This window comes from Halichoeres trimaculatus, unplaced genomic scaffold (assembly GCF_033239565.1).
Source record: "Halichoeres trimaculatus isolate MK-OKI-2021-1 unplaced genomic scaffold, fHalTri1.1 fHalTri1_scaffold_15, whole genome shotgun sequence".
Taxonomy (NCBI): Eukaryota; Metazoa; Chordata; class Actinopteri; order Labriformes; family Labridae; genus Halichoeres; species Halichoeres trimaculatus.
Window position 1 is genome coordinate 25,877,393 of NW_027437193.1, and position 23,164 is coordinate 25,900,556.

General features: G+C 39.3%; 2 protein-coding genes across 2 annotated transcripts; both read right to left on the reverse strand.

The window, feature by feature from the left end:
* Window positions 1-3,122: 3,122 nt before the first annotated feature.
* Window positions 3,123-11,733, reverse strand: LOC141804283 (complement factor H-related protein 2-like). The gene is made up of 9 exons (XM_074688628.1): window positions 11,676-11,733; window positions 11,392-11,583; window positions 9,938-10,117; window positions 9,627-9,818; window positions 6,039-6,119; window positions 5,631-5,792; window positions 5,386-5,553; window positions 3,346-3,371; window positions 3,123-3,207 (listed from the first exon to the last, which is right to left on the reverse strand). Exons 1-9 carry the CDS (start codon window positions 11,731-11,733, stop codon window positions 3,196-3,198), a joined length of 1,071 nt encoding a protein of 356 aa, XP_074544729.1. The 3' UTR covers window positions 3,123-3,195.
* A 1,611-nt stretch (window positions 11,734-13,344) lies between these two features.
* On the reverse strand, window positions 13,345-22,072 carry LOC141804530 (sushi, von Willebrand factor type A, EGF and pentraxin domain-containing protein 1-like). Its single transcript, XM_074688994.1, has 12 exons — window positions 21,870-22,072; window positions 21,582-21,770; window positions 19,359-19,538; window positions 19,058-19,249; window positions 17,594-17,701; window positions 17,432-17,485; window positions 17,231-17,323; window positions 16,930-16,968; window positions 15,848-16,009; window positions 15,578-15,742; window positions 15,096-15,121; window positions 13,345-14,887 (listed from the first exon to the last, which is right to left on the reverse strand). Exons 1-12 carry the CDS (start codon window positions 21,925-21,927, stop codon window positions 14,861-14,863), a joined length of 1,293 nt encoding a protein of 430 aa, XP_074545095.1. The 5' UTR covers window positions 21,928-22,072; the 3' UTR covers window positions 13,345-14,860.
* Between the last annotated feature and the right edge of the window lie 1,092 nt (window positions 22,073-23,164).

A 23,164-nucleotide genomic window follows, 5' to 3' on the forward strand; every position in this document is an offset into this window, starting at 1 on the left:
TTTGTTTCATTAAAAAGTATACATGTAGGAGTTACACTCACCGTGAACACCACTTTCCAGGTAATACCTGAAAAAAGACACATAGAGGCACAGCAATGAGTACAGATTATCATACATCCCTGCAGAAAACCAGCCTGTGTGTGCATATGCTTTATTTGAAACTTCACACACTTCTGTACGTGAGAAAACGTTATTATGATGCTGAAGAAGTGAGGACACCAAACTCCTGTAGCGCTCTGCTTTTGTTTCTTTGTTGTTGAGCTTGAATTACACTAGCATCAAGTGAAGTGCTACCCCTGCATCCCAGAATGAAGGGTCTGGTTTGTGCAGGTGACGGACTGCAGGTAAAGACCAGGCAACACTGTCAGGTGTTAAAAAATGAAGAAAGTGCAGAGGTACAAAAACACTTTAAGTCCCTTGAGCGTCCACTTAAGACTGTCGTTGAAAGTCTGTTATTTGTCTTTTTAAAGGCACGATGAGGAACGTTCATGTTGCGATAATCTTGGTGACCCTTCTGATCAAAGGTGGTCCTGTTTTTATCAGCAGACTGTGTAGTATATACAGTCTATGAATATAGTATATAGTACAGTACATAATATATACTATATATATATAGATAAAGTCTATGATACTGTTCATTTGTTTCTGAATTGGGTTTGCCCTATTACTATGAGGCAATATTGGAAAAGCTCAACTCGACCAAACTACATTAAGAGCCAATCCCATTTCTACTCCTTAGCCCTTGGTTTTACGTGTGCATGCACAGAAAAGGGGTGTCCAAATTCTTTGTGAGCTCAAGGGGCAGGACAAAGGGGAAGGGCTACATAGCCCTTGAAAAGAAGACAAACTGGGTCCTCACTCTAAACCAAAGGGTATGAGAAATGCCACATGAAATCATTTTTTTCTTAATCAGAAATCCAATCCTTTGCTACTCCATTTTAATATTAGCCATGTTTTGAAATGTCGGACCTATTTTGAAATTACTTGTTCAATCTACCTATCACTACTATAGTGACAGCTAGAGCTTATAATAGCTACACCGATGTCAGGTGGAGGTTAGGGGTCATGATATTTGCTCATGTAACCAGATCAATGTCATAATAACACCTCGGTTTTCAGCGACCTCAAACCCTCCCCCAAAACATGTTAAGAAACACTGAATCATCACGCTGTTGCTGGGAAGTTGACACCACAAAGTCCAAAAATGAAATGCCTTCCAATCACATTTTATTCGCTTAATTTGGGCTCCACATGAAAACATAGAACAAAGAATAAAGAATAAAATGCAGTGAATACAGTGGACCATGGTGGCTTCATAAAATGATGTATTCATGAAAGAAAATGCCAAAATTAATAATTTAATCATCTGAAGAGGTTTTCTCAGAAAAATCCATGGCACTGTTTACAGACTCCTGGGATTAGAGGTCACCATTGTGAAACAACCAGAACACAGTCACTTACAGGAACTCCGGCTGCCACAGTTATACAACCCAATACCCAAAAATTCAGACCCACTGTAAAATGTTGGAAAAAATAAAGTATCCTTAGTTTTGTAGGTCATTTAAGTCCTTTCAGTGTGCAGAAATTTTGCATGTTTAAAGTATATTTACACCAGTAGGTCCAGTAGCTCATGATAACTGGAACAAACTGTGAAGGGTCCAAATAATACTGAAAGAGTAGCATCATGCTTTTCACTGAAGCACAGCTAACAGATCTAACTCTGTACACAAATGCCACATTGGAAGGATTTCACCCTCTGCGAGAGGATGGGACCAAGGAGAACAAGACTGAACATACTGGTAAGGAAGGCCAGCTCAGTCCTGGGCTGCCCTCTGCACCGCGTGGACCCTCTGCACCTTGTGGACTCTCTGGATCCCGTGGAGGCAGTGGCTGACAGGAAATGATAGCCAACCTGTCGTCTCTAATGGGCAACATGTCTCACCCCTTTCAAAAGACTTCTAACCTTTACGTTTCGCTTCATACGTACATATTCTTTTCTAAGTCACTCTTCCTGTATTATACTATTTGATATATTCTTATTGTAATGTTTTAACTATACACTTTTATTGTTTGCCACTTATCTTAAAAAAAGTACAATGACAGAAGTGCTGTTGATTTCCTTAACTGTAGACTAATGTTCACTTCAACAGCATAAACTGAGGGCTGAAAAGTTTGTAGCCTAACTAGGAAGGAGTTATGCCATAGTGATAAAACTTGACATCCATTAAATTCATCATTTTCTGACACTTACAGCATGGTTTATTTTTCAACAGGGCAGTGTTCTCTTAGGTTGTTGCTGTGGTGGGACGTCTGGACCTCGGGTCATCTTCACGGCTCTCCCTACCCCTCTTGAATTTAGCTGCCCACTTTTTCACAGTTGATAAAGCTGGAGCATCAGTTCCTAATGTAGCAACCATGTTTGCATGAATGTCCTTGAGGGTTAACCCCTTTTTCTGTAGATATCTGATAACATCAAATTTTATCCAAATCACAAAATGCCTCTGGTTCTATTTCTCTAAGTCCTCAAACACTACATCACTGTAAGTTTATCTGGAAATAAACCACGCTGTGTCAGAAAATGTTGTATTTAATGCATGTAAGTTTCATCATTATGGCATAATTCCTTCCTTGTCAGGCTACGAATTTTTCAGCCCTCCCTCATGTGGCAGTGGGAGAAAACAGGCTCCAACTAAATGTTCAAGTCCAGTCACTGTCTGTCCACATCTTTCTAAAAATGTCAGGGAATGTTTTCTGTAAAAGTGGAAACCCATTTCTCGCTGATCAAACAGCAAACAGCAGCACACATTTTAGAGTTTAAAGATGGATTTGCTTTCCCGAACAGTACTTTGGACTTAATGAGCAGCAACTGTGACTGGGTAGATAGTTTTTTTTTTACCCATACTGCAGCCGGTCACCAGGGGGAGCAGTTTTAATTCTTGTATCATCCATTAAAAGTATTGATCATGGTAAAACATTATGAACAGGTTGTGGTGTTTACAGACAACACAGGATAAAAAAAAATCTACAGGTGTTTGTTGAAGTTCATTAAATACACATCATATTGGTCTTTACTGTTGACACAAACTTCTCTTCTTCAATATTTATATTTGCACTTATTATCTGGGGTGGCTTTTTTTATTTTAGTTGGTGAAGAGCAGATCCATCTGCAGCATTCCTTCTGTGTGTGATTCAGCCTCAGCAGGTTTTCTGGAGATAAGACACAAGTTTGGTTTTACCAACAAGATTCAACCATAGAAGACAGAATTACAAAAATGTGAATACAGAAGGAATTTGTATTAATACAGTTTGCTTTAAAAAAAAGTAGAATGCAGTAGTAAAACTTACTGTGGTTATCTGAAAACTGTTACAACCTGAAAACAGATACACAGAGGCACAGCAATGAGCAGAAAACCAGCCTGTGAGTACATGTGCTGTATTTGAAACTACACACACTTCTGTATGTGAGGAAAATGACTTTATGATGCTGAAGAAGAAGTGAGGATATCAAACTTCCATAACCGCTGCTTTTGTTTCTTTGTTGTTGACCTCAAACTACATAAGCACCGAGTGAAGTGCTACCCCTGCTTCACAGATTGAAGGGTCTGGCTTGTACAGGTGACGGACTGCAGGTTAAACCCAGACACTGTCAGGTGTTAAAAAATGAGCAAGCACAGAGGTGCAGATAAACTTTCAGTTCCTTGAGTGTCCACTTAAGACTGTTGTTAAAAGTCTGACGTCTTTTTAAAGGCAGGATGAGGAATGCTCTTGCAATAATCCTGATTACCCTTTTGATCAAAGCTGGACCTGTTAACAACCGACTGTATGGTATATAGATGAAGTCTATAAGATATCCTCCATTAGTTTCTGATATTGAGTTTGGAGTCTATCATCAACAGAGGCCATAATGAAAAAACTCAACTCAACCGTGTTCCTGGAACCAGCCTCAAGCAGACCTTTTAGGTAATGTAGCCTTCAGCTCTTCCACTTTGGGTATTTTGTGGGCTTTCTTTTGAGTGTGTAAGTAGTTTCTTTTGATCTACCTGGGATTAGGTTTAGGGCTGCAACAATTAATCGACATAATCGACTCATCGACATAATTTTTAAGTTGACGCGTTGTATTGTTGTCACATGGTAAAATCAAATACCAGGGGGTAATTCTCATCTCTAACTTCAGTTCACTGCTTGGGGCACCACATTAACAGATACTTTTATTGGGAAAAGATCACTAAGTTCATACATGAGGAATATTAATGAGGGAAAATCTCCGCGCCCCAACGGCGATGTGCACTGACAGAGGCTCTGCATCTCCAGTTTGGACAGCCTCACAGCTCCCGGTGTTTAGCACCTGATAACATGATTTAGAGAGTCTCCTAGGATCTGAGTCACAAACAAGTGTCAAAACTCCCCTAACAATTTAAAAGCGAGGAAATTTATCCGATGAATTTCAAGCTCACACTGTACCGGTAACACTCAGCGGGTAGGAGGAGGGGCGAAGTGCGCATGAGCGAAGTGGAAGTAGCCCATGTAAGGAAACGAAACTTAACGCGTTGTTACGAAGAGCTGGGAGAGAGTCCGGCGGGATCATAAGCCGCATTTCCACCAAGCAGTCAGGTGTAACAGGTGTTTGGTCTTCACGCCTGCATGTGTATCATGTGTGCAAGGGTGATTTTTGCGACTAGCGACAAATCTAGCGACTTCTTTTTGGTGGTCGGTGGCTCCAAGATCACGGTAGAAAAGTAAAAAGAAAGCACTGTTTTCTGTCTTTTCCCTTCAGTTGACAGGTAGGCAACGATTTGGCGACTTCCAGCGACTTTTGGCGGGCCTATAGCTACTTGCGATGCTGAGGAGTTGGCAACACTGCCTCTGTCTATCTGGTAAGCCTCAGCATCTGATCAGGTCCTTCGCCTCCCTGTGTGAATGGTATTTATAAATTTGTCTTTTAACATTTATATGATATTAAAATTGTTTTTATAATTGGAAACACGTCTCCGGGGTCTTGAGTATAATGAACCTGGGTGTCTTAAGTGGTTTGAAATAAATCATTCTCTGGATGAAAGTCCCAGAGTGGCTTTGCTCGGCAACCTTAAACTATCCCTCCATTTGATAAGTGTAATATCACTGAAGTGAATAGTGTTCTCCTCCACTTGCTGCAACTGCCACATGAACACAAGGCCTACATGCAGAAAATTGCCATAGATTGCCACATACATGTGAATTAGGCCTTAATCTGATCATGGATGTGTTGAGATTAACAGATGGTCAGTATAAAAACCTTATTAACTTAAAAACTGACTTAGCTGACAAGAAATACAGAAACAACATTTGATATTCTAAGAAGTGTTTCTTCGATGCATATTTTATGAAAATGAGCTCAGATTTACTTACATCTTGTTCTTGTCAGTTTACCATCAGTGCACGTGGCCACAGAGGAGTTTTCAAACCAGTGATCCTCTCTCACACAGCTTAATTTCCTCGTCTCGCCATGTTTTAAAAATACGACTCCTACTGAGTCTAACTCTGTATGATGAGTGGTGTTCAGGGAACAGTAAGTTGCTGCAGAAAGTGAAGAAAAAACATTTTTAAAAGTTTTCTCAACACATCTCTGCACCATACTTTAGGAACAGACTTACCTCTACAGATGGGGGCTTGTGACCAGAAGCCATCGCTGTAACACAAAACTGCTTCTGGACCTTCCAGTGTGTAATACTCATTGCAGCTGTACCTCAAAAACCATTCATTAGTCACCACAACTTCACCATTCGGAACTCGGGGACGGCTTCCACAGTTTCTGACTGAAAATAATAGTAATAATGAAAATATACAGATAAATACAGGGGAAGATAACAGATTTACTCAAATTACTAAAATTTATCTTTAATTCCTACTTAACCCGAGATCAATATATCACTTTGATGCAAAGCTCATGAAATCTTCAGGTTTTTATTTTTTTTTTTACGGCCATGTCATTCTCTCAATTGGTCTATCACTTAGGTTGAGCTTTGTTCAGCTTTTCATGCACAATACACATGAAAACTTACCAGCCACACGCTGCCGCACATTCCCTGGAGATGAAGAGTGTCCTGCAGAACCGTGTCCCGTGGCTGGTCTCCTGTCTGAAACTATGACATACATGATTAGAATGTGAATAATCTGTTTGGGGATCTGAAAATTGATCATCTAATAAACACTGAGAACGGGAGAATGGGGTTAGTTATCATTTTATTATATCTCGCCACCAGAGGGCGCTGTTTCTCAAACTTTTGGATGGAAATTTACAGAATTGGGCTCAGAGCTCACTTACAGCCTACTCAGTTGTAAGATAGTTGAACTTGAGGTGAAAGGACTTATTCATGTCAAATTGTAAACATTTTGCTCCTCAGTTTTTTTTTTTTTTTTTTTTTTTTACTTCTGGGCTTATTGCCCAACAAGTTAAAAAGAAAATGACTGTTACACTTAAAAGTGTGAACAGAGAGTTATAGTTTATACTGCTTTTAGTTAGCTAACTAGTTGCCACCCAGTTGTTAGCCCTTGAAGCTAGCAAGAAATTCCAGTTGAGGTTGGTAGTCACATTTTCTTTGGGGTTGGTTGCTACTTAGGTATGTTATACATACTTTAACTGGTTGGTCTAAAGCTGTGTTTCCTGTTCACATTCTTTGCTCATTTTGTGCTAAGATGCATTAAATTATATCACCATGTAAATGAAACTAAACTGTGCATTCTTGACCCTTTTAAAGGTTTTTCCCACTGTTTTTCACAGTGTGTCAGAGTTAATTACCTCTTTGTTACAATGAGTTGGAAAGTGAGAAGGATACACGTTTCAAGCCAACAACTAAAGCTTTTGTTTTATTTAGAAATGGCCATTGGATTTTTTTTTTTAATTTGCAATTTACACTTGAATAAACAGCGTGATAATTAGGGATGTTTGATACCACTTTTTATGCAGACCGATACCAGTATGAGTACTCCCTCTTGAGTACTCACCGATACCGAGTACTGATACTACTAGTATTTTTGATCCATAAAAATGTTCAATTAACAGTGACAGATCATTTTGATCATAGACAGCACAGTCACTCTGCCATTAAGTCCAAATAAAACACAAACAACTCTCTCTGAGTTTAGATTTTTTTGATAAATAATAAATATATATATATATATGTGTATATATATGTATACATATATATAAATATATATATATATATATATATATATATATATATATATATATATATATATATATATATATATAGTGCACAATAAAACTAAAACTGTCAGAGTTTTAGTATTTTTTAAAGCGCAAAATAAAACAGTTTAACAGTTGACTCTCCCTTGTTTATTCATGTTGTCTGAACATGACCTGGTGCACGTTTCCGTGGTGTTAAACTGCAGCAATTAGCAGCAACTAGGGCTTGCTTCTCGTACGATTTTTTATTTTGCCATGAGTATCTGCTGCTGGTATCTGCACCCTTCAGGAGTACCGATACCTTGAATAAAGGCTGGTATCGGCCTGATACCAATACCAGGTATCGGTACTCGCCCATCCCTAGTAATAACTAACTGTTCTCCCAGTTATGTCAATTATGAACCTCTTATTCCAGGTTGTTTCTCTGTCTGCAGATTAAGCACATAACCCTCTCTTATATATGAAAATCTCTCCCTCCCCACCCTGGGCAGTATTCTGTCTCCATCAAGCTGTAGTCCTCTACCAGAGGCCGGGGGGCCTGAGAGTACTGCGCAGGATCTTAGCTGTTCTTAGGAGTGTGCACTTCTGGAGGAAGATCTCAGGTGTTGTTACTGGAATCTGCTGGAGCCATCCGACCAGCTTGGGTGCTACAGCCCCTAGTGTCCCATTCACAACTGGCACCACTGTTGCTCTCACACCCCACATCTTCTCCAGCTCTTCCTTCAGCCCTTGGTATTTCTCTGTGTATGGACTACCACTATGTCATGCTAAATGGTTGTCAGCATCTTGTCGATCTGGATCTGGAAGTCCCACAGGACCTTGACACACGTATTCTCCAACACCTCCAGTCCATACTCGGCACAAATGTTCCTGTACACTATGCCAGCTACCTGGTTATGCCGTTTCATGCATGCCTTGGCTGCCAGCATCTTACACCCTGCTGTGATGTGCTGTACCGTCTCAGGGGCTTCTCTATACAGTCTGGGTCATGCCTGGTGTGGTACACCACAGCCTCTATTGATCTTGTGAAGCCATAATGCTGTCTCTCAGCCCAGCTTTTTCTAGCCACTAGTATGTTTTCCCGATGCCAGCCACTTCTTCAACTTGTCGGTGGTACATGCCATGCAAGGGCTTGTCTTCCAATGTTACCCCTCTGATTCCTCCTTCTTACTGGGCCTCTGTTGCCTGAGGCATTTAGTTAGTAGGTCATCACTGGGAACCATCTTCCTGATGTACTCCTCGGGCCAGCTGCTTCCCCCTCGATAGTGGCTCTGACGCTCACTAGCTGGAGTTAGGGGTGAAAACCCTCCAAGGTAAGGAGTTTCCTTGTCTTGATATCAGTTGCTCTCTTCCACCAGCCAGGATGTTATACCAGGGGGGTATCTGATTAGTGGCAGGGCATAGGTATGAATGGCCTGGATCTTGTTCTTTCCATTCAGCTGACTCTTCAGGACCTGTCTCACCCTCTTTAGGCATTTGGCTGTGGCTGCTCTCCGCACAAACTCCTCATGGTTACCATTTTGCTTGTGTGACCCTCAGGTATTTGAGGCTGTCCTGAACATCTGCAACGTTGCCCTGTGGTAGTTCAACCCCTTCAGAGGTGATCACCTTCCCTTTTCTTGAAACCATCTGTCAGTACTTATTTAGAATGATATCCAGATGTCATTACTGTAGATCCAAGTGAGGTGGATCAGGGAATTGAGGTTGAGCTTACTCTTGGCATACAGCTTGATGTCATCAATGTAGAGGAGGAGGCTGATGGTTGTCCCACTTAGAAATTGGTACCATAGCCACTCTTGGGGATGATCTCGCTGAGGGAGTTCAGGCCTAGAACAGCAGTGAGGACAGAGCACCTCTTTTACACCGCATTTGATGCTCACTTGTGCCACTGGCCTTGGATTGGCTTCCAGTGTTGGCCTCCATAGTCCCACTGAGTCCTGGAGGAAGGTTTGCAGTATCTGGTTGACCTTATACAGCTTCAGGTATCCACGTGTGCGGCATTGAGTCATAGGCCTTCTTGTAGTCAGTTCAAACAGTGCACAAGTTGGTGTTTCTGGACTTGCAATCCTGGGAGATTGCCCTGTCAACCAGTAACTGGTGCTTGGCTACCCTGGTGTAATTGCCTGTTCCCTTCTGTACTCTGCTCATGTACTGACCCACATGCCCACTTATCTTAGCTGCTACTGATAGAAGCTTCCATGTGGTGCTGAGGCAGATTATAGGTCGGTAGTTTGATGGTGTCGCTCCCTTCTGAGTGTCCTTCATGATGCAGACTGTTTCGGCCTTGGGTGAGCCACTCTGGGTGGGTCCCAGATATTAGCAGCTGGTTCATTTGTGTGTGTGTGTGTGTGTGTGTGTGTGTGTGTGTGTGTGTGTGTGTGTGTGTGTGTGTGTGTGTGTAAGAAATATTATTATAGCACATATTAGCGTATAGATTACTTACTGCAGCTTGGGCCTTTGGTCCAGGTTCCAGACAAGCAAGTGACATTTTTTGTGCTCTCTGCTCCCTCCACAGTGTATCCGTTTTCACATTCATACTGCACCACAGCATCCACAGCAAACACCTCTTTATATTTCAGACCAACAACCACTGCATGTGGGATTGGAGGAGGTGCTCTGCATGCATCAGGACTGACTAAAAAAGTAGACACATGTGATCAATACGTAGATCTTAATTATTTACACATGCATGTTATCATATTTTATTCAGTTGTTTTTTTTTAGCTGGGCTGAGAGAACAATTGACAGACTTACTGTTACAGACGGGCACAGAGGTCCAGGCTCCATTTGAACACACAGCTGTAGCATCCCAGTTTAACACTTCATAACCGTCATCACATGTTATCCTGATTTTGCCTCCATCCTCATACCAACCATTTGGGTTTTCAGTGTATTCTGCATTTTTGATTTTCAGTGGAAGGCAGGCTTTTTCATCTGTTAAAAAAACAGTTTTTATTACATTTATGAATTTTATTTTGTTTCTTTGGTAGGGAAGGTACAAAAAAACAGTTCCAACACAAAGCAAACTCATGTATTGTACCATGATGATAGCTTTGTTAAACAAAAGAAAAACGCTGAACAACTTTTATCATTAAGTGATAAACAACAACAACAAAAAATTGTTTTTTTTCCCTTTCAACAGACCATAGTCAAACTAGTAAGCAGCTTCTTGCTTCCTGCTGGATAATAAAGAAACCACCGTACTTGTGAAAAAAATCTATGTTAGGCCAACCAGGTCTAAAAAAGTAGTAATGTATTTAAAAACACCACCCATGCACCAAGCTTATCAATCAGCCAAACCATGATACAAAAGTCAGCAGATGACTCTTGGAGTGTGTGAATCATTTCAGACATGTGGATGAAACTAAATCTAAGAATCTAACAGTGTTGCTAAGTGATTGACAGACTCAGGATGCTGGTGCACTGTGATTCGCCTCACCATAGCTCTCTCAGAATCACCACAGGAAGTTCCAAAATAAAATGGGAAACACTGATTTGGTTTGACAGGAGTAATGAGTGCTCATGTAATCTAAAACAGCAGACACCGCCTTAGCCAGGTAATATTAAACACCTTTATAGAGGATTATGTAACTAACCTCCAATTAACCTTAACTTTCAGCAGATTGTTACTTCAATGGTTAGAAACACATGATTGAACTAAGAAGTTTAAGCAGCTGTCCCATCAGGAACCGAAGGAAGAATGACTATTTCTGTCAGTGTCAATTAAAAAATACAGTTTTAAGAATGTCGTAGTCTGGAGTTCCTAAGGACTTATACTTTTATTTTCCAATCTCACCACTGTTTCATAAAAAGCAACTGGCATTTGTGGTATCAGCTGTCTTAGTATTTAGTACAACATGGCGCTCTCTCCTGTATAAACAGCATAAAAATAATAAACACATAATAAGCACACAGAAATATCAGAATTGAAACTTTTGGATTATTTGTCACAGAAACACCAACATAGTTCACTATTGTTCCTGTCAAAAACTGGATACTTGGACAAGGTGTAACTCCAGACATTATTGGACTTAATTCAATGCTCCAAATCTTAGCATTTGCGGATTTGACCAGAACATCATATAGTACAGCAAAATGTAAAAATTTGTTTCAATAATGATCTGGAACAATTGAATTTTAAATAAATCACAACATAATGTTTCGTAATAAGAGTTAATAACAGCAATTTATGTTTTTAAAACACTTACCGATACACTGTGGTTCAGGAATCCATTTTCCATTTAGACATGTGCTTTTAGCCCACCAACCCTCCACTGCTGGTTTACGGGTGTTGTTACAGGAATATGTCACTGTTATTCCATCCAAGTAGGTATCCTGTTCAGGGATGAGATAGCCACCATCCAGGCTTGGAGCACTACAGGACTGGGCTGCAGTTAGAGCTGGTATAGCTACATCGACACACAAAAATATAAATTTAACATGCGTTTAACAGATTCATGTGGTTTTGAGTAATTGAATGTAATGTTCTTACCATTGAGCACTCCTGGGAAACAAACCAGGAGAACACACCAGAGGTATGCTGTGCACATTTTCACAGGATTTAAAACAACATAAACAAAGCAGAGCTAAAAACTCGACTCACAAAATACTAGTTAATTATTACACTGAGCCATCACGCTGCTGCTGGGAAGTCGACACCAAAAAGTCCAAAAATTCAATGCTTTCCTGTCACAGTTTGGAAAGGTATTTGCTCAAGTTGGGCTCCAAATGTAAACAAAGAACAAAAAAAACAATCAAAACCAACAATAGGAGCTTTGTTTTATGCATACAAGTCATTTTTGTATCTCTTAACATCCATATCTTACACAAGAATATTCAACAAAGTTAATGTTGGCATTTTATTTCTATGTGTTAATGAAAGAAAACAACAAAATTAATCATTTGATGACTTGGAGAGGTTTTTCTCCAAAATCCACTGTCAGCAGTGTTTGCTGAGTCCTGTGATCAGAGGTCACCATTGTGAAACAACCACAACTCAGTCACTTACAGGAACTCCAGTTGCTATGGTTACACAACCCAATACCCCCGAAACTTGGACACAGAATAAAATGTTGGAACAAAACTAAACAAATGGAAAATCATAAAATAAAGTAATATGAAATAAAAACGTTGGAAAAAAAATTCAATGTGCTGCAGATTTAAAGTGTATTTACAAAAGTAGCCCATGATAATGCTAAATACAATGAATAAATAATGACAGAAGTGATGCTGATTTCTCGGACTTTAGACTGGTTTAATCGAACAGCGTAAATTAGTATTTGCGCTTGAGGGAGAAAACAGGCACCGTCTGACTTTTCAACTGTAGTCACCATCCGTCCATATAATATTTTAGTACTTATTCTAGAGTTAAAACATGGATTTGCTTTCCTGTATGTGACTCAATAGACTTGTTGTCTTCCTTATGGGACCAAATAGAAAGTAATAAATAATTAGTTATCTTTTAAAAAATCTTTGAAGAATCTTGTGACTGCTCTTTTCTCGTATCATTTATGGCATCATATGCTATTCTATGCAATATGCTTCTGTAGTTGCAGGAGCTGGATAAACTAAAATCAGCACTGTACAGGAGCAAAAGTAACCGTGGCAAGCATCAGCTATTACATGAACTTTGCTGTTTTTTTCCATTTAAGAGCAGCATTTCCCTTCTATACAGATATGTGTTTTTTATTGTTTTACAGGTTGTTTTAAAACAAACTAAAGTTGAAACTCCGCCAAGAATCAACACCTTACAATGGTGGAGGGGTTTGTTTGGCCCTCTGAACCTGAGAGCTATGCTGTCTCATAGTCATAGTCTCGGTGGCATCACCCATCTGTTCCTGAAGCAGTGAAATTTTCATTTAAGTCTTATGATGTGACATTTGTCAATGTGATCTTTTACTGATCAAAATATTTCATAGATTTTAAAAGAAAAAAATAAATGAGTCATATTGATCCATGAGAACTCTAAAGCGTTTTTCAAACCGGTCCTTCCCCACGCTGACGACTGAATGATTTCCCTTCATTAATGCAAAGGGACCTGGTACACCCGCAAGCATTGATACTAACTCCCCTCACTCCACCTAACATGTGTCCACCTTCATGTGTCACAAATAACGAGAGGTTATGGAGTTCACTTATTTGATCTCATTTCTTTTTTATTGGTAGACATCTTATTGTTTCAATCAGATGTTTCTAGCCCGCTTATTATTGTTAAGCAGATCACTTGTCAAATCAAAGCACACAGTCAAAAAATGGTATTCTGTTGTCAAGATACAAAAAAGGTCTGTAAGATTTTTAATAAACCAAAAGCTGTTGGATTTTTTTCTGTTGTTTCTGTCTGTGCGGGTTACAGCAGTGAACTTTAACTGGTAGAGCGTCTGCTTTAATGATCAGTGAACCATGTTACACATATCAAAGAGCAAACACCCGGTGAGAGATGGCACTAATGTCTGAGTGAATCCCACTGTGGGTAAGTGTTAGGGAGTGCTGTGTGGGACAGCTTGACTCTACACATATGGTGTAGGACTGTTTCCTGTCCCTGCACAGGCTCTGACTGCCATCTACTGGTGCTTTGTGTGTTCTGCAGTCCTTCACTTAGCCCTTTGACTGGACTCTATTTGACAAAAGACTTCAAATCTAGAGACAAATAACCAAATTTTAAACACCTTTATGTGCCACAACGTTTTTCTTTCTTTCTTTCTTTCTTTCTTTCTTTCTTTCTTTCTTTTCCCACAAGATTTCACAGAACTTCAATAAACCACAGGTACCCCTTCTGTTACAGGACGTTTAGGGTGGTAACATAAATATACCTTTTCATTAAGGACCCAGTTCTTCATTCATTCCCAGCGCCCAACTTCATGGTACTCATAGGTCATACTCATATGTCAGTGATGGTCGATACTCAGTGTTTTATGAGATAAAGTAGTTAAACAAATCTGGAACTCCTCTGCCCCCTTTACACCTGGAAACCCAGAGCGTCTTGGTCTTGGTTTATTTAGGTTTAAGTGTATGTAATTTCAGTTCTGCTCTTTAGAGATAGTGAAAAAAAACAGTCCATCTATCAATATTTACCTGGACTATTCAAAGAGAATCTTTTAGCCACCAGTGTTAAAACACAAGTACACAGACTGAGTTTCTCCTTTTGCTTGTTGTTCTTTTTGTTTCTGTGAATTATTCTTACAGTCTGTATCTGGACCTGTGGGAATCCTCCAAACATGACACTGTCCTGTTATTAACAGCATTTTTAAAGAAATGTCCTTCATGAAGAAATGTTCACACGGAGTCAGTAAAACATATTTGCTGTACAGTCTTAATAAAACAAGCCAGCATGAAGAAATGAGCCTGATGTCCACTGAAATCTTTCTGTGTTGTTTGGTTTTCTGAAGGGTTTAATATGCATCAATCAAAGTCCATCTTTATTGTGCTGCCTCTTTCAAACTAGCTCTCACTGGAACATACACATGGTTCAGAGACTGTCTGATCATAATAAGGAAGCAGACGAACAGAAGACCAGCCTGAATATTGTGTGTCTCAAACACTATAATCAAATAACAAACACTAATTGGCTTTAAGATACGTGGAAACATTTTTTTTTAAAGATTTGTTGTTGTTTTTTCTTCCTGAAGGGAGTTTCCTCAAAGCTTTTCATCAGTCTGACAGATGCTCCTCTGCTGCTTTTTAATGGGAAAAGGTTGAGCATCGTCCCTGGTTTGAAAACACACACACACACACACACACACACACACACACACACACACACACACACACACACACAAAGTCATAATGCTAACAGAGAATGATATAATTTTCATAAGAAATAGAATAGAATAGAATAGAAATTGCACTTAAACATCAAATACTTCAATTAAAGAGTAAATTTTTCATGATTAAATTTTTAAAAAGAATCACTTACCGCTTTATGATAATAGTCTGTACAACCTAAAAAGCATGGGGAAAAAAATCACATCAGTGAATATTTTAAACAGTTTCATTTACACAAACATTGTTTTTGAAGGATGATGCTCTAAAAATCTGCATAGCTGCAGTTCACACACACACACACACACACACACACACACACACACACACACACACACACACACACACACACACACACACACACACACACACACACACACGTATGAATCTGAATGATCCTTTGAGCATCCTCAGAAGAGTCTGGCATTAATCTGAGTTCAATAACTTTATCAGGCGTATTTGTTTGTTTGCCATCACAGACACATAAAAAAGTAGAAGTAACCAAATCAAAAAAAATAAATGAAAAAACTCCACATCATTTGCCTGATGAGAAGTGAAGTGTGACTCTCAATCTTGATAGTTTTTAATTTCTATTCTTTTTTACAGTCAGCAAAAAAAAAAAAGAAACATACTTACATTGTGTATATGTAATCTTTCCATTTATGCATTTGAATAGACTTGTGTAATAGCTCCAAGCACAAGGAATGTGCGTCCCTGTTTGCCCTTTCTGAATAAACAACTTTCCCGTTCGCCCTTCTCCAAAATGAGTATACTGGCCAGCATCCACAGAACAGAAATCCTCTGAAATAGAAACAAATAAAAACACTGAATGAATGGCCCACTGTTTGGCCAACACATTTTCTGTTTGATGGTAATGAAGATAAAGTTTAGTTGATTTGTTTATACCTTCACAGTGGGGTCTTTCAGACCAGCTGCCGTCACTGTAACACACCACGTTCTCTGGACCCACTCGTTTGTAAAAGTTGCTGCACTGATATTTCAAGTACATTGGCTCTGTTTCCACAAGAACCCCATTTGTAACAACTGGGTATTGTCCGCACTGGTTAACTGAAATCAAAAAAGAGGCTGCTTAACAGTTCAAAAATGTATTTTTTATTGCGAAACATTTTTAAAAGAATGGCTTATTCTAATGACAGCCCCTGTTGCCCTATCACTTTGATTACCAAAGACTTGCCTTGATAAATGGATTGTTTTCCCAGTGTGGTAGTCTAATGGTCTTTGACACCTGCTTCACTACTGTGTCAGTAATGAGCTTTGCAGGGAAGTAACAAAAAAAAAAAAAAATGCATGCTGCCCTTTACCAGTCAGGAACCTCAACCAATCAGAGGGGGTCAGCACTAAAGAGCCAAAAGCTTGTTTGGGCTTTTTTAGCATCTTTTCAGTCAGACTGTCTGCTCCACCTCCCCCTACTCCCCGACTTTAAGGATAGAGGGAAGAGAATACAGAGGGAAAAAATGAAGAGAAGAACATGCAGCAAGATTTTAGGTAGATTACAAAAAAGGTAGAGGAAGGCAGAGGACTGTTTTGGCTTGGACGCCACTGTGCTTGGGTCGGCTGGTTGCTCTAACCTACCCAAATTTGCACATTTTGCAAAAGAAAAAAACAAGACAGAGAGGGCAAAGCCAGAGCAAAAAGCCTGTTTGGGCTGAAATTACCCCCTGCTGAGTCAGACTGTATGCCCTACCTCCCCCTACTCCTCCACTCTGATGAGGTAAGATGGCTGCTTGGCTTGAGCTCACCCCTGTATGTTTAGGCTGAATGCTCTACCTTAAACATTTTAAATAAAAAAAAAAAAGAACACAGAGAGAGAAAAAAAACATTTTTTTTCTGACAAATGTTTTTCCCCCTTCACTTACACTGACCTACTGAGTCAGTTCAAAGGTTTTAAATTTTCCAGGTAACTTTTCATCAGAAAGTGATGACACGATAAACCTAAAAGTAAATCTGCAGTGTGATGTATGATTTACCTGGTATGATGGCAGGTCTACTGTGTCCACCTGAAGAGTCTGTCACACAAAAAAAGAAAAGAAAAGAAAAGAAAAGAAAAGAAAAGAAAAGAAAAGAAAAGAAGGCAGAAAAACAAAACAGAGTGAATATCTATAATTATCACCTGTAAATATTCTTCACGACCCTTTTCGTCCAGATCTTTGTAGAGTTTTAACTGTTCTCTAGTTACTGTTACTTCTTCATTAAAAGACATTTGATTAGTCTATTAAAAGCTATTTTAGATATTTCATTTTCCACAACAGTCTGGAGAAATGAACCCACCTCCACCTGAAGCTGGTGTGATAGAGCTGGTGGATGTGGAGTGTCCTCCAGCTGTTCCTCCAGCTGCAGAGCCACTTTGTCCACCTCCAGTACCTTTGTGTGAGTAAGAAAACCCATCAGATATACATCAGATAATTATATTACATGCATTTCCTTTGCTAACTGGGGCACGGGGGCAGCAGGACCCATAAATGACTCCACCTCTTCCTCCCGCAGTAGCTTCATCACGTCCAGTGCTTGGTCTGGTTTCTCTGCCTGTGTGAAAGAATGAGAAAACACAATGAATCTTTAATAGCAAATATTTTATTGGGAGATTAAATAAGAATATATTCCAATAGTCTATTAAACAGATTGATAAACTACCTCCACCACCCACAGGTTGTGTCCTGCTGCCTGTTGAGGAACTTTGTCCTCCAGATGTTCCCACCCCTGCACTGCCACCGCGTCCGGTATCTCGTGCAGTCCTATCAACTGAGTGAAAATCATTATTTGAACAAACAGCGTTTTCTGGGAGCAACTCTTCACACAGCAGCAACTTTGTTGTATTTACAAAACAGATTTCACTGAGGAAGTCCATTTCAAGCAATACCAGTAGATTTTAGGTTAGTGGTCACTCATTCATCTCTCTTACTTCATAAAGTTAGATGTAGAAATGTTTGTACAAAAAAAGCAAACTATGAAGCCTCTACTCTTTTGATTTTATGAAACAACACTGCCTGTACGGTAGGGAAGACAACAGTGCTGTTGCTTTACAGCAAGAAGGTTCCTGGTTTGCGTGTGTGGGGTTTGCGTACATTATGTGGGTTTGATCTAGGGACAGTGATGTGCACAGACTTTTTGAAGGACAGAGGTGAAAAGAGAAAAAAGGCACATATAGCCCGTTCTCACCACTGAAGAGGACACTTAGTGTGTTTTTGTGGGCACTTTCACACACTGTTTGCCACCCAAGAGGACAGTTGTATTTTACCAATCAAGAGGGCACATTAGCACATGTTTTTTCCTGTCAAGAGGGCACTTAAGCGTGTTTTAACCAGTCAATGTGGCAGTTTAGTGTAAATTTCCAACCAAGAAGGCACAATGGCATGTGTTTTTGCACTCAAGACACTTTTGTACTAACTTTTCAACAATTAGGCCATGAGAAGGAGTGACCACCCCCCTTGGCCCCTGGCTTGCACACCACTGCTCTAGGTCCTCTGGCTTCATTCCACAGTCCAAAAACAAGCCCATCAGGTTGAAGGTCAGTCTAAATTGCCCAGAGGTGTAAGTGTGTATGACTGGCCTATGATAGACCTGCAACCTGTTCAGGGTTTCTCTTTGTCTCTCAGGGAAGAAGTGATGCCCTGTTGGGCCACCAGAATGAGGCTGGGGTAAGCCAGGATAGGCTCCTGTGACCCCAAAAGGAAAATGTGGTAAATATGATGGATGGATGGATGGATGGATGGATGGATGGATGGATGGATGGATGGATGGATGGATGGATGGATGGATGGATGGAGCATTACTACAGCTAGACCTGAGGTAGTGGACTTGTGTGGTACACACCTACAACGATGCACACACAGAGGGTTTTAAATTTCTCCTTATGCTTTTGGACCACACATCGAAATGACAAAGTCACTACAGAACACACTCTGACACAGTCTTTAGGTTAGTTTAGCACTCTTAAAACAGTTGAATCTAAACCATAGTAGTCAGTCATCTTTGGCCGTAGTTTCAAATTCTTGCAGCAGATTTTCTTGCAGCATTAGCAACATGTTACTTGTGTTTTTTTTTTATGCAATAAGAAATATTAGTTTTGTTGCATATTTTATTACTCAGGTTACTTACTGCAGCTTGGGCCTTCAGTCCAGGTTCCAGAGGAGCAGGTGATTGTTTTTGAGCTCTCTGATCCCTCCACCGTGTATCCGTCTTCACATTCATAGCGCACTTCAGAATTCTCAGCAAACACCTCTTTGTATTTCAGACCAACAACCACTGCATGTGGGATTGGAGGAGGTGCTCTGCATGCATCAGGACTGACTAAAAAAATAAACATGTGATCAACATGTGGATCTTAATTACACATCCATGCTATTATGGATGATTTGAGTTTGTCAGCTAAGATTCAGAGGAGAACTGACAGACTTACTCTCACAGATGGGCACAGATGTCCAGGCTCCATTCGAACACACAGCTGTGTTTTCCCCGTTTAACACTTCATACCCTTCATCACATGTTATCGTAACTGACCTTCCCTGCTTGTACCAATCACTGCCTTTGGTGTCTTTTGCATGGAGTATCTTTGGTAGTTGAAGGCAGGATGTTTCCTCTGAGGGGAAAACAATTATAATAAAAAAAATAAAAAATAAATGAAACACTGATAGTTTTACAGTGACTGTCCTTTTAATGGCTCCGCAAGGAGCTTTCATGCTGTGTTAATTCTGGATCCTTTCAGATAAAGGAGCACCAGCATTTGTAGTGGAATACAGCTCTAATTTTTTGCTTTTTCTTTGTCCAAGATAATTTTTTACAGAGTGCAGAGCGATGATGTAATAAATTGATTTACAACTGCAGAATTATTAACCACAGCACTGTGTTGTATACACATGCTCAGATGAATCTAGTACAAATTTACCTGGAAAAGCCCTGGTTTTAGAAATTACTATCTCAAACAATAACAGAAAGCGTATGTCTTTTGCTAATTCTGCATATCATAAACAGCATATTTACAGCTAAGGCAAATATGCACATTAGGTCCCAAGAAACAGGTCAGAAACAAATAGGCGATGTATTATGTAGTCCATAACAGAGCGTCCATTAGTACAAAGGGTAATTTGAAAATACAAACTTTTGCTTGGTATCCTACTTCTCACTTTTTATTTTTTTGAAGAAGCTAGCCATCTCTGAAACACTCCCAATCCTGTGATTAGTTAACACTTCCTGTCATACTTTTTTATGTATGACTCGAAAAAAAGGAAAAAGACTAAAAGAAAGAAAGAAAGAAAGAAAGAAAGAAAGAAAGAAAGAAAGAAAGAAAGAATCTCTTTTATCAAACTTCTTTCAACTAAAAAAAAAAAAAAAAACTTGTGCTACTAGCTAGCATAAAGGGAATCAATGTTTCTTAACATGCTAATGAGCTAACGCCGCTGTTAGCCTTCAATGATGATAGATGTTGGCTATGGCAACTCAGCATGGAGTGTCTCAAAATCATAAAATGTGCAACCACTTGTAATCCACCTAAAAGGAAAACAAGCTCACTACTTAATTTCACTAGGAGCAACTTTGATGCTTGATAAAGTGTCATTACCAAATAGTTAGAAAAAATGAGAGTAATAAAGCTTAACATCAGACAACTTAATCTAAGCAATGACCTGTTTTAGTTCTGTAATGTCATGAAGTGATGAATGTTATACCTCTGTTTTGTTAGTTTGTTTTAGTTTTTTTCTACGGACGCAAATTGCTGCCAAAACAGAAAAAAACCAAACATCTCAGTATTAATAATAGACTTTTAAAACATGGACGCAGTCTCTGCAAAGTCACCCGTCGGTTCCTGAAACAGAGAAATTAGGCTAATCTGTGGTTGCAGCCACATTGAATATGACTCTTGCTTTGAGCTTTCTGTCTAACCGCTATAGGGCACCAGTTAGTCATGTAAGCTGAGCTGTGTCTCTGATTGGACAATCAAAAGATACTAATATCTTTCAGACCCAAGACGTTTTTTTTAACCAGGCTGTGAATGGTCTTCTTAACACCATAAAAGCCTGTTTTATTTTTTTTGTTTGTTTGGGGTTTTTTTTTTGGCTGGGTGTGTATGTGGTTTTCGGTCTTTCTACTTCTAAACTCATACAGATTCTCAATGAACAGCAACTTTTAGCACTTCTGCAATGGCTTCATTTTTCTAAACCAAATGTTGGGCCTTGTCATCATGTTATAGTGATACTGAATTTTCCCAATATGGTGTGATACTACATTATTACGTTATTCTGTGATATGTTCTTGGTGGTGTTAGACTTGTGCTGCTTGTATCCAATGGGACTTCCGTGCCCCTCAGGCTTATTGATTATGGCTGAAGTTACCTCCAGAGGGTTATTTTAAAATCTATCTTAGTGAACGCATTCCTATCGTTGTATCATCCACGGTGCTCAATAACAGCAGAATCTCCCCATGTCTTAACCCAAGCATGAAGTAGAATTTGATTTGATCATCTGAGTAACACATACTCATCAAGTTTACCCATTCAAACATGAGTCCAACAAGTAATCACATTATTAATATCATGTTATTTTCATTATTGAAAAAAACATAAAAAATTAGGGTGTTGAAATAAAAAATTCTTCTCCAAGCATTTTATTCAAACAGATCAAACACTCACCTATACATTGTGGGACAGGTGACCAATTGCCACCTTCACAAGACACTTCGGCCCACCAGCCTTCCACAGCTGGTTTCCGTCCTTCATTACAGGCATAGATAATCTTGAATCCTTGGGAATACTGTTCCCTCTCTGGAACGAAATATCCTCCATCCAAGCTGGGAGCAGGACAAAAAACTGCTCTTTGAGCTGAAAAAGAAATGACACAGAAACAAAAAAGCACAGTTGGAACAAAATACTTCTTTTAAACAAATTTAGTTAATAATCGAAGGACTTAAATGTTCTCACCATGCAGCACTCCTGGAAGCAAAAACAGAAGAACAAATCCCAGATATCTCATACTCATTTTGTCAGGAATAAAAATGTTAGCAGATAAAGAGTCCGTTATAAATCAGCTTGGTTAATGATTGCTGAGGGCATTTCTCCAAAAGTTTAGCTATGTGGAGCAAACACTGTCTAAAACTGCAGCTCTGACATCACACTGTCACTCTGAAGCCCACACAGTGGTAAATGCAGCAAACAGCATTTCAGACACAGAGGGGGAGAAGTCACGAGTTCCTCAAAGTTATGCAGGGCCATGTCAGAGTCCTGATCCTGTAAAAACAGATTTAAAGCCAGGACTCCATGTTTATAAATACTTAGTCAGAGTGGTGATATTCATAATGATTCATATTATGATACTAGATCCACATTTCACAGAAATACTTTATTGATCACTGAATAAATATTTTCATAGATGTTTTCTCTTTGGGGCTCCTAATTGGGATATTTTGAGGCTTTATAGGTCACATATCAAATGAACCTGCAAGCACGGCATTGTTTCTTTCTCTGTACTCGTGTTTGTCAAGCCACAACAGCCATTTATTTGTTTAGAGTCCAGATTTCAAAATGCTTTCCCGGACGGCTGTGACCAGAGGTCAGCATTATGAAATACCAAACACAGTGCAGTCAAAGGTCTGCCCAGAGTAAACCATGGGGGGAAATGAAGATCATGTTTTTATTATCATTTTTTTAAAATATTTTTTTACACTAGAACTAAGACAATACAGGGATCATTCTTCATAAAATGTACGATTTAAGAGATAATGAATATTATTATTATCATTTTAATAGTTTGTCTTAAAGCCTTTTTGTGAGACTCTGATCCCACCTACTGGAGAATAAGGCGCTCTGCATCACTTAAACTCTTCATTACAATACTTATAATGTTACAGAAGAATTCTGACTGCTGTTATGTCTCAGGAAATATCTGTGACTGATTCATTCTTGCCCTCTTACATGAACTCTGGTTTCATTTGTTTTATTTTTGAACTATTTAATGTATCAATCATTACACCACATATACAGAGCCCTCAGGACTGGAATTATTAAAGCAGTTATGCTACTTGCTGCTATAAAGAGAATCAACTTCTCTTTGCATACAAGTGAGCTAATGCCAGTGCTAGCCTTTGCTGATCTGGGATGTTACATACAGTGAATGACTAATGATTCAGCACAGACACTTTATGTGTTCGTCTAATCCAAGGTAAACATGGTCACAACTTCTTTTCACAAGGGTTATGGTGATTCTTTCAACAGACACA

What these genes read in the sequence shown, in the direction of transcription:
- LOC141804530 (XM_074688994.1), bottom strand. Translation starts at nt 21,927, where the DNA reads ATGAGTATGAGATATCTGGGATTTGTTCTTCTGTTTTTGCTTCCAGGA. An exon ending in ACAACCTGTGGGTGGTGGAG is followed by an intron (nt 17,486 to 17,593) that starts GTAGTTTATCAA and finishes TCTTTCACACAG; the next exon opens with GCAGAGAAACCAGACCAAGC. An exon ending in AGCTACTGCGGGAGGAAGAG is followed by an intron (nt 17,324 to 17,431) that starts GTGGAGTCATTT and finishes ACTCACACAAAG; the next exon opens with GTACTGGAGGTGGACAAAGT.
- LOC141804283 (XM_074688628.1), bottom strand. Translation starts at nt 11,733, where the DNA reads ATGTGCACAGCATACCTCTGGTGTGTTCTCCTGGTTTGTTTCCCAGGA. An exon ending in TTTCCCAGGAGTGCTCAATG is followed by an intron (nt 11,584 to 11,675) that starts GTAAGAACATTA and finishes TAGCTATACCAG; the next exon opens with CTCTAACTGCAGCCCAGTCC. An exon ending in GACCAAAGGCCCAAGCTGCA is followed by an intron (nt 6,120 to 9,626) that starts GTAAGTAATCTA and finishes TGTATGTCATAG; the next exon opens with TTTCAGACAGGAGACCAGCC.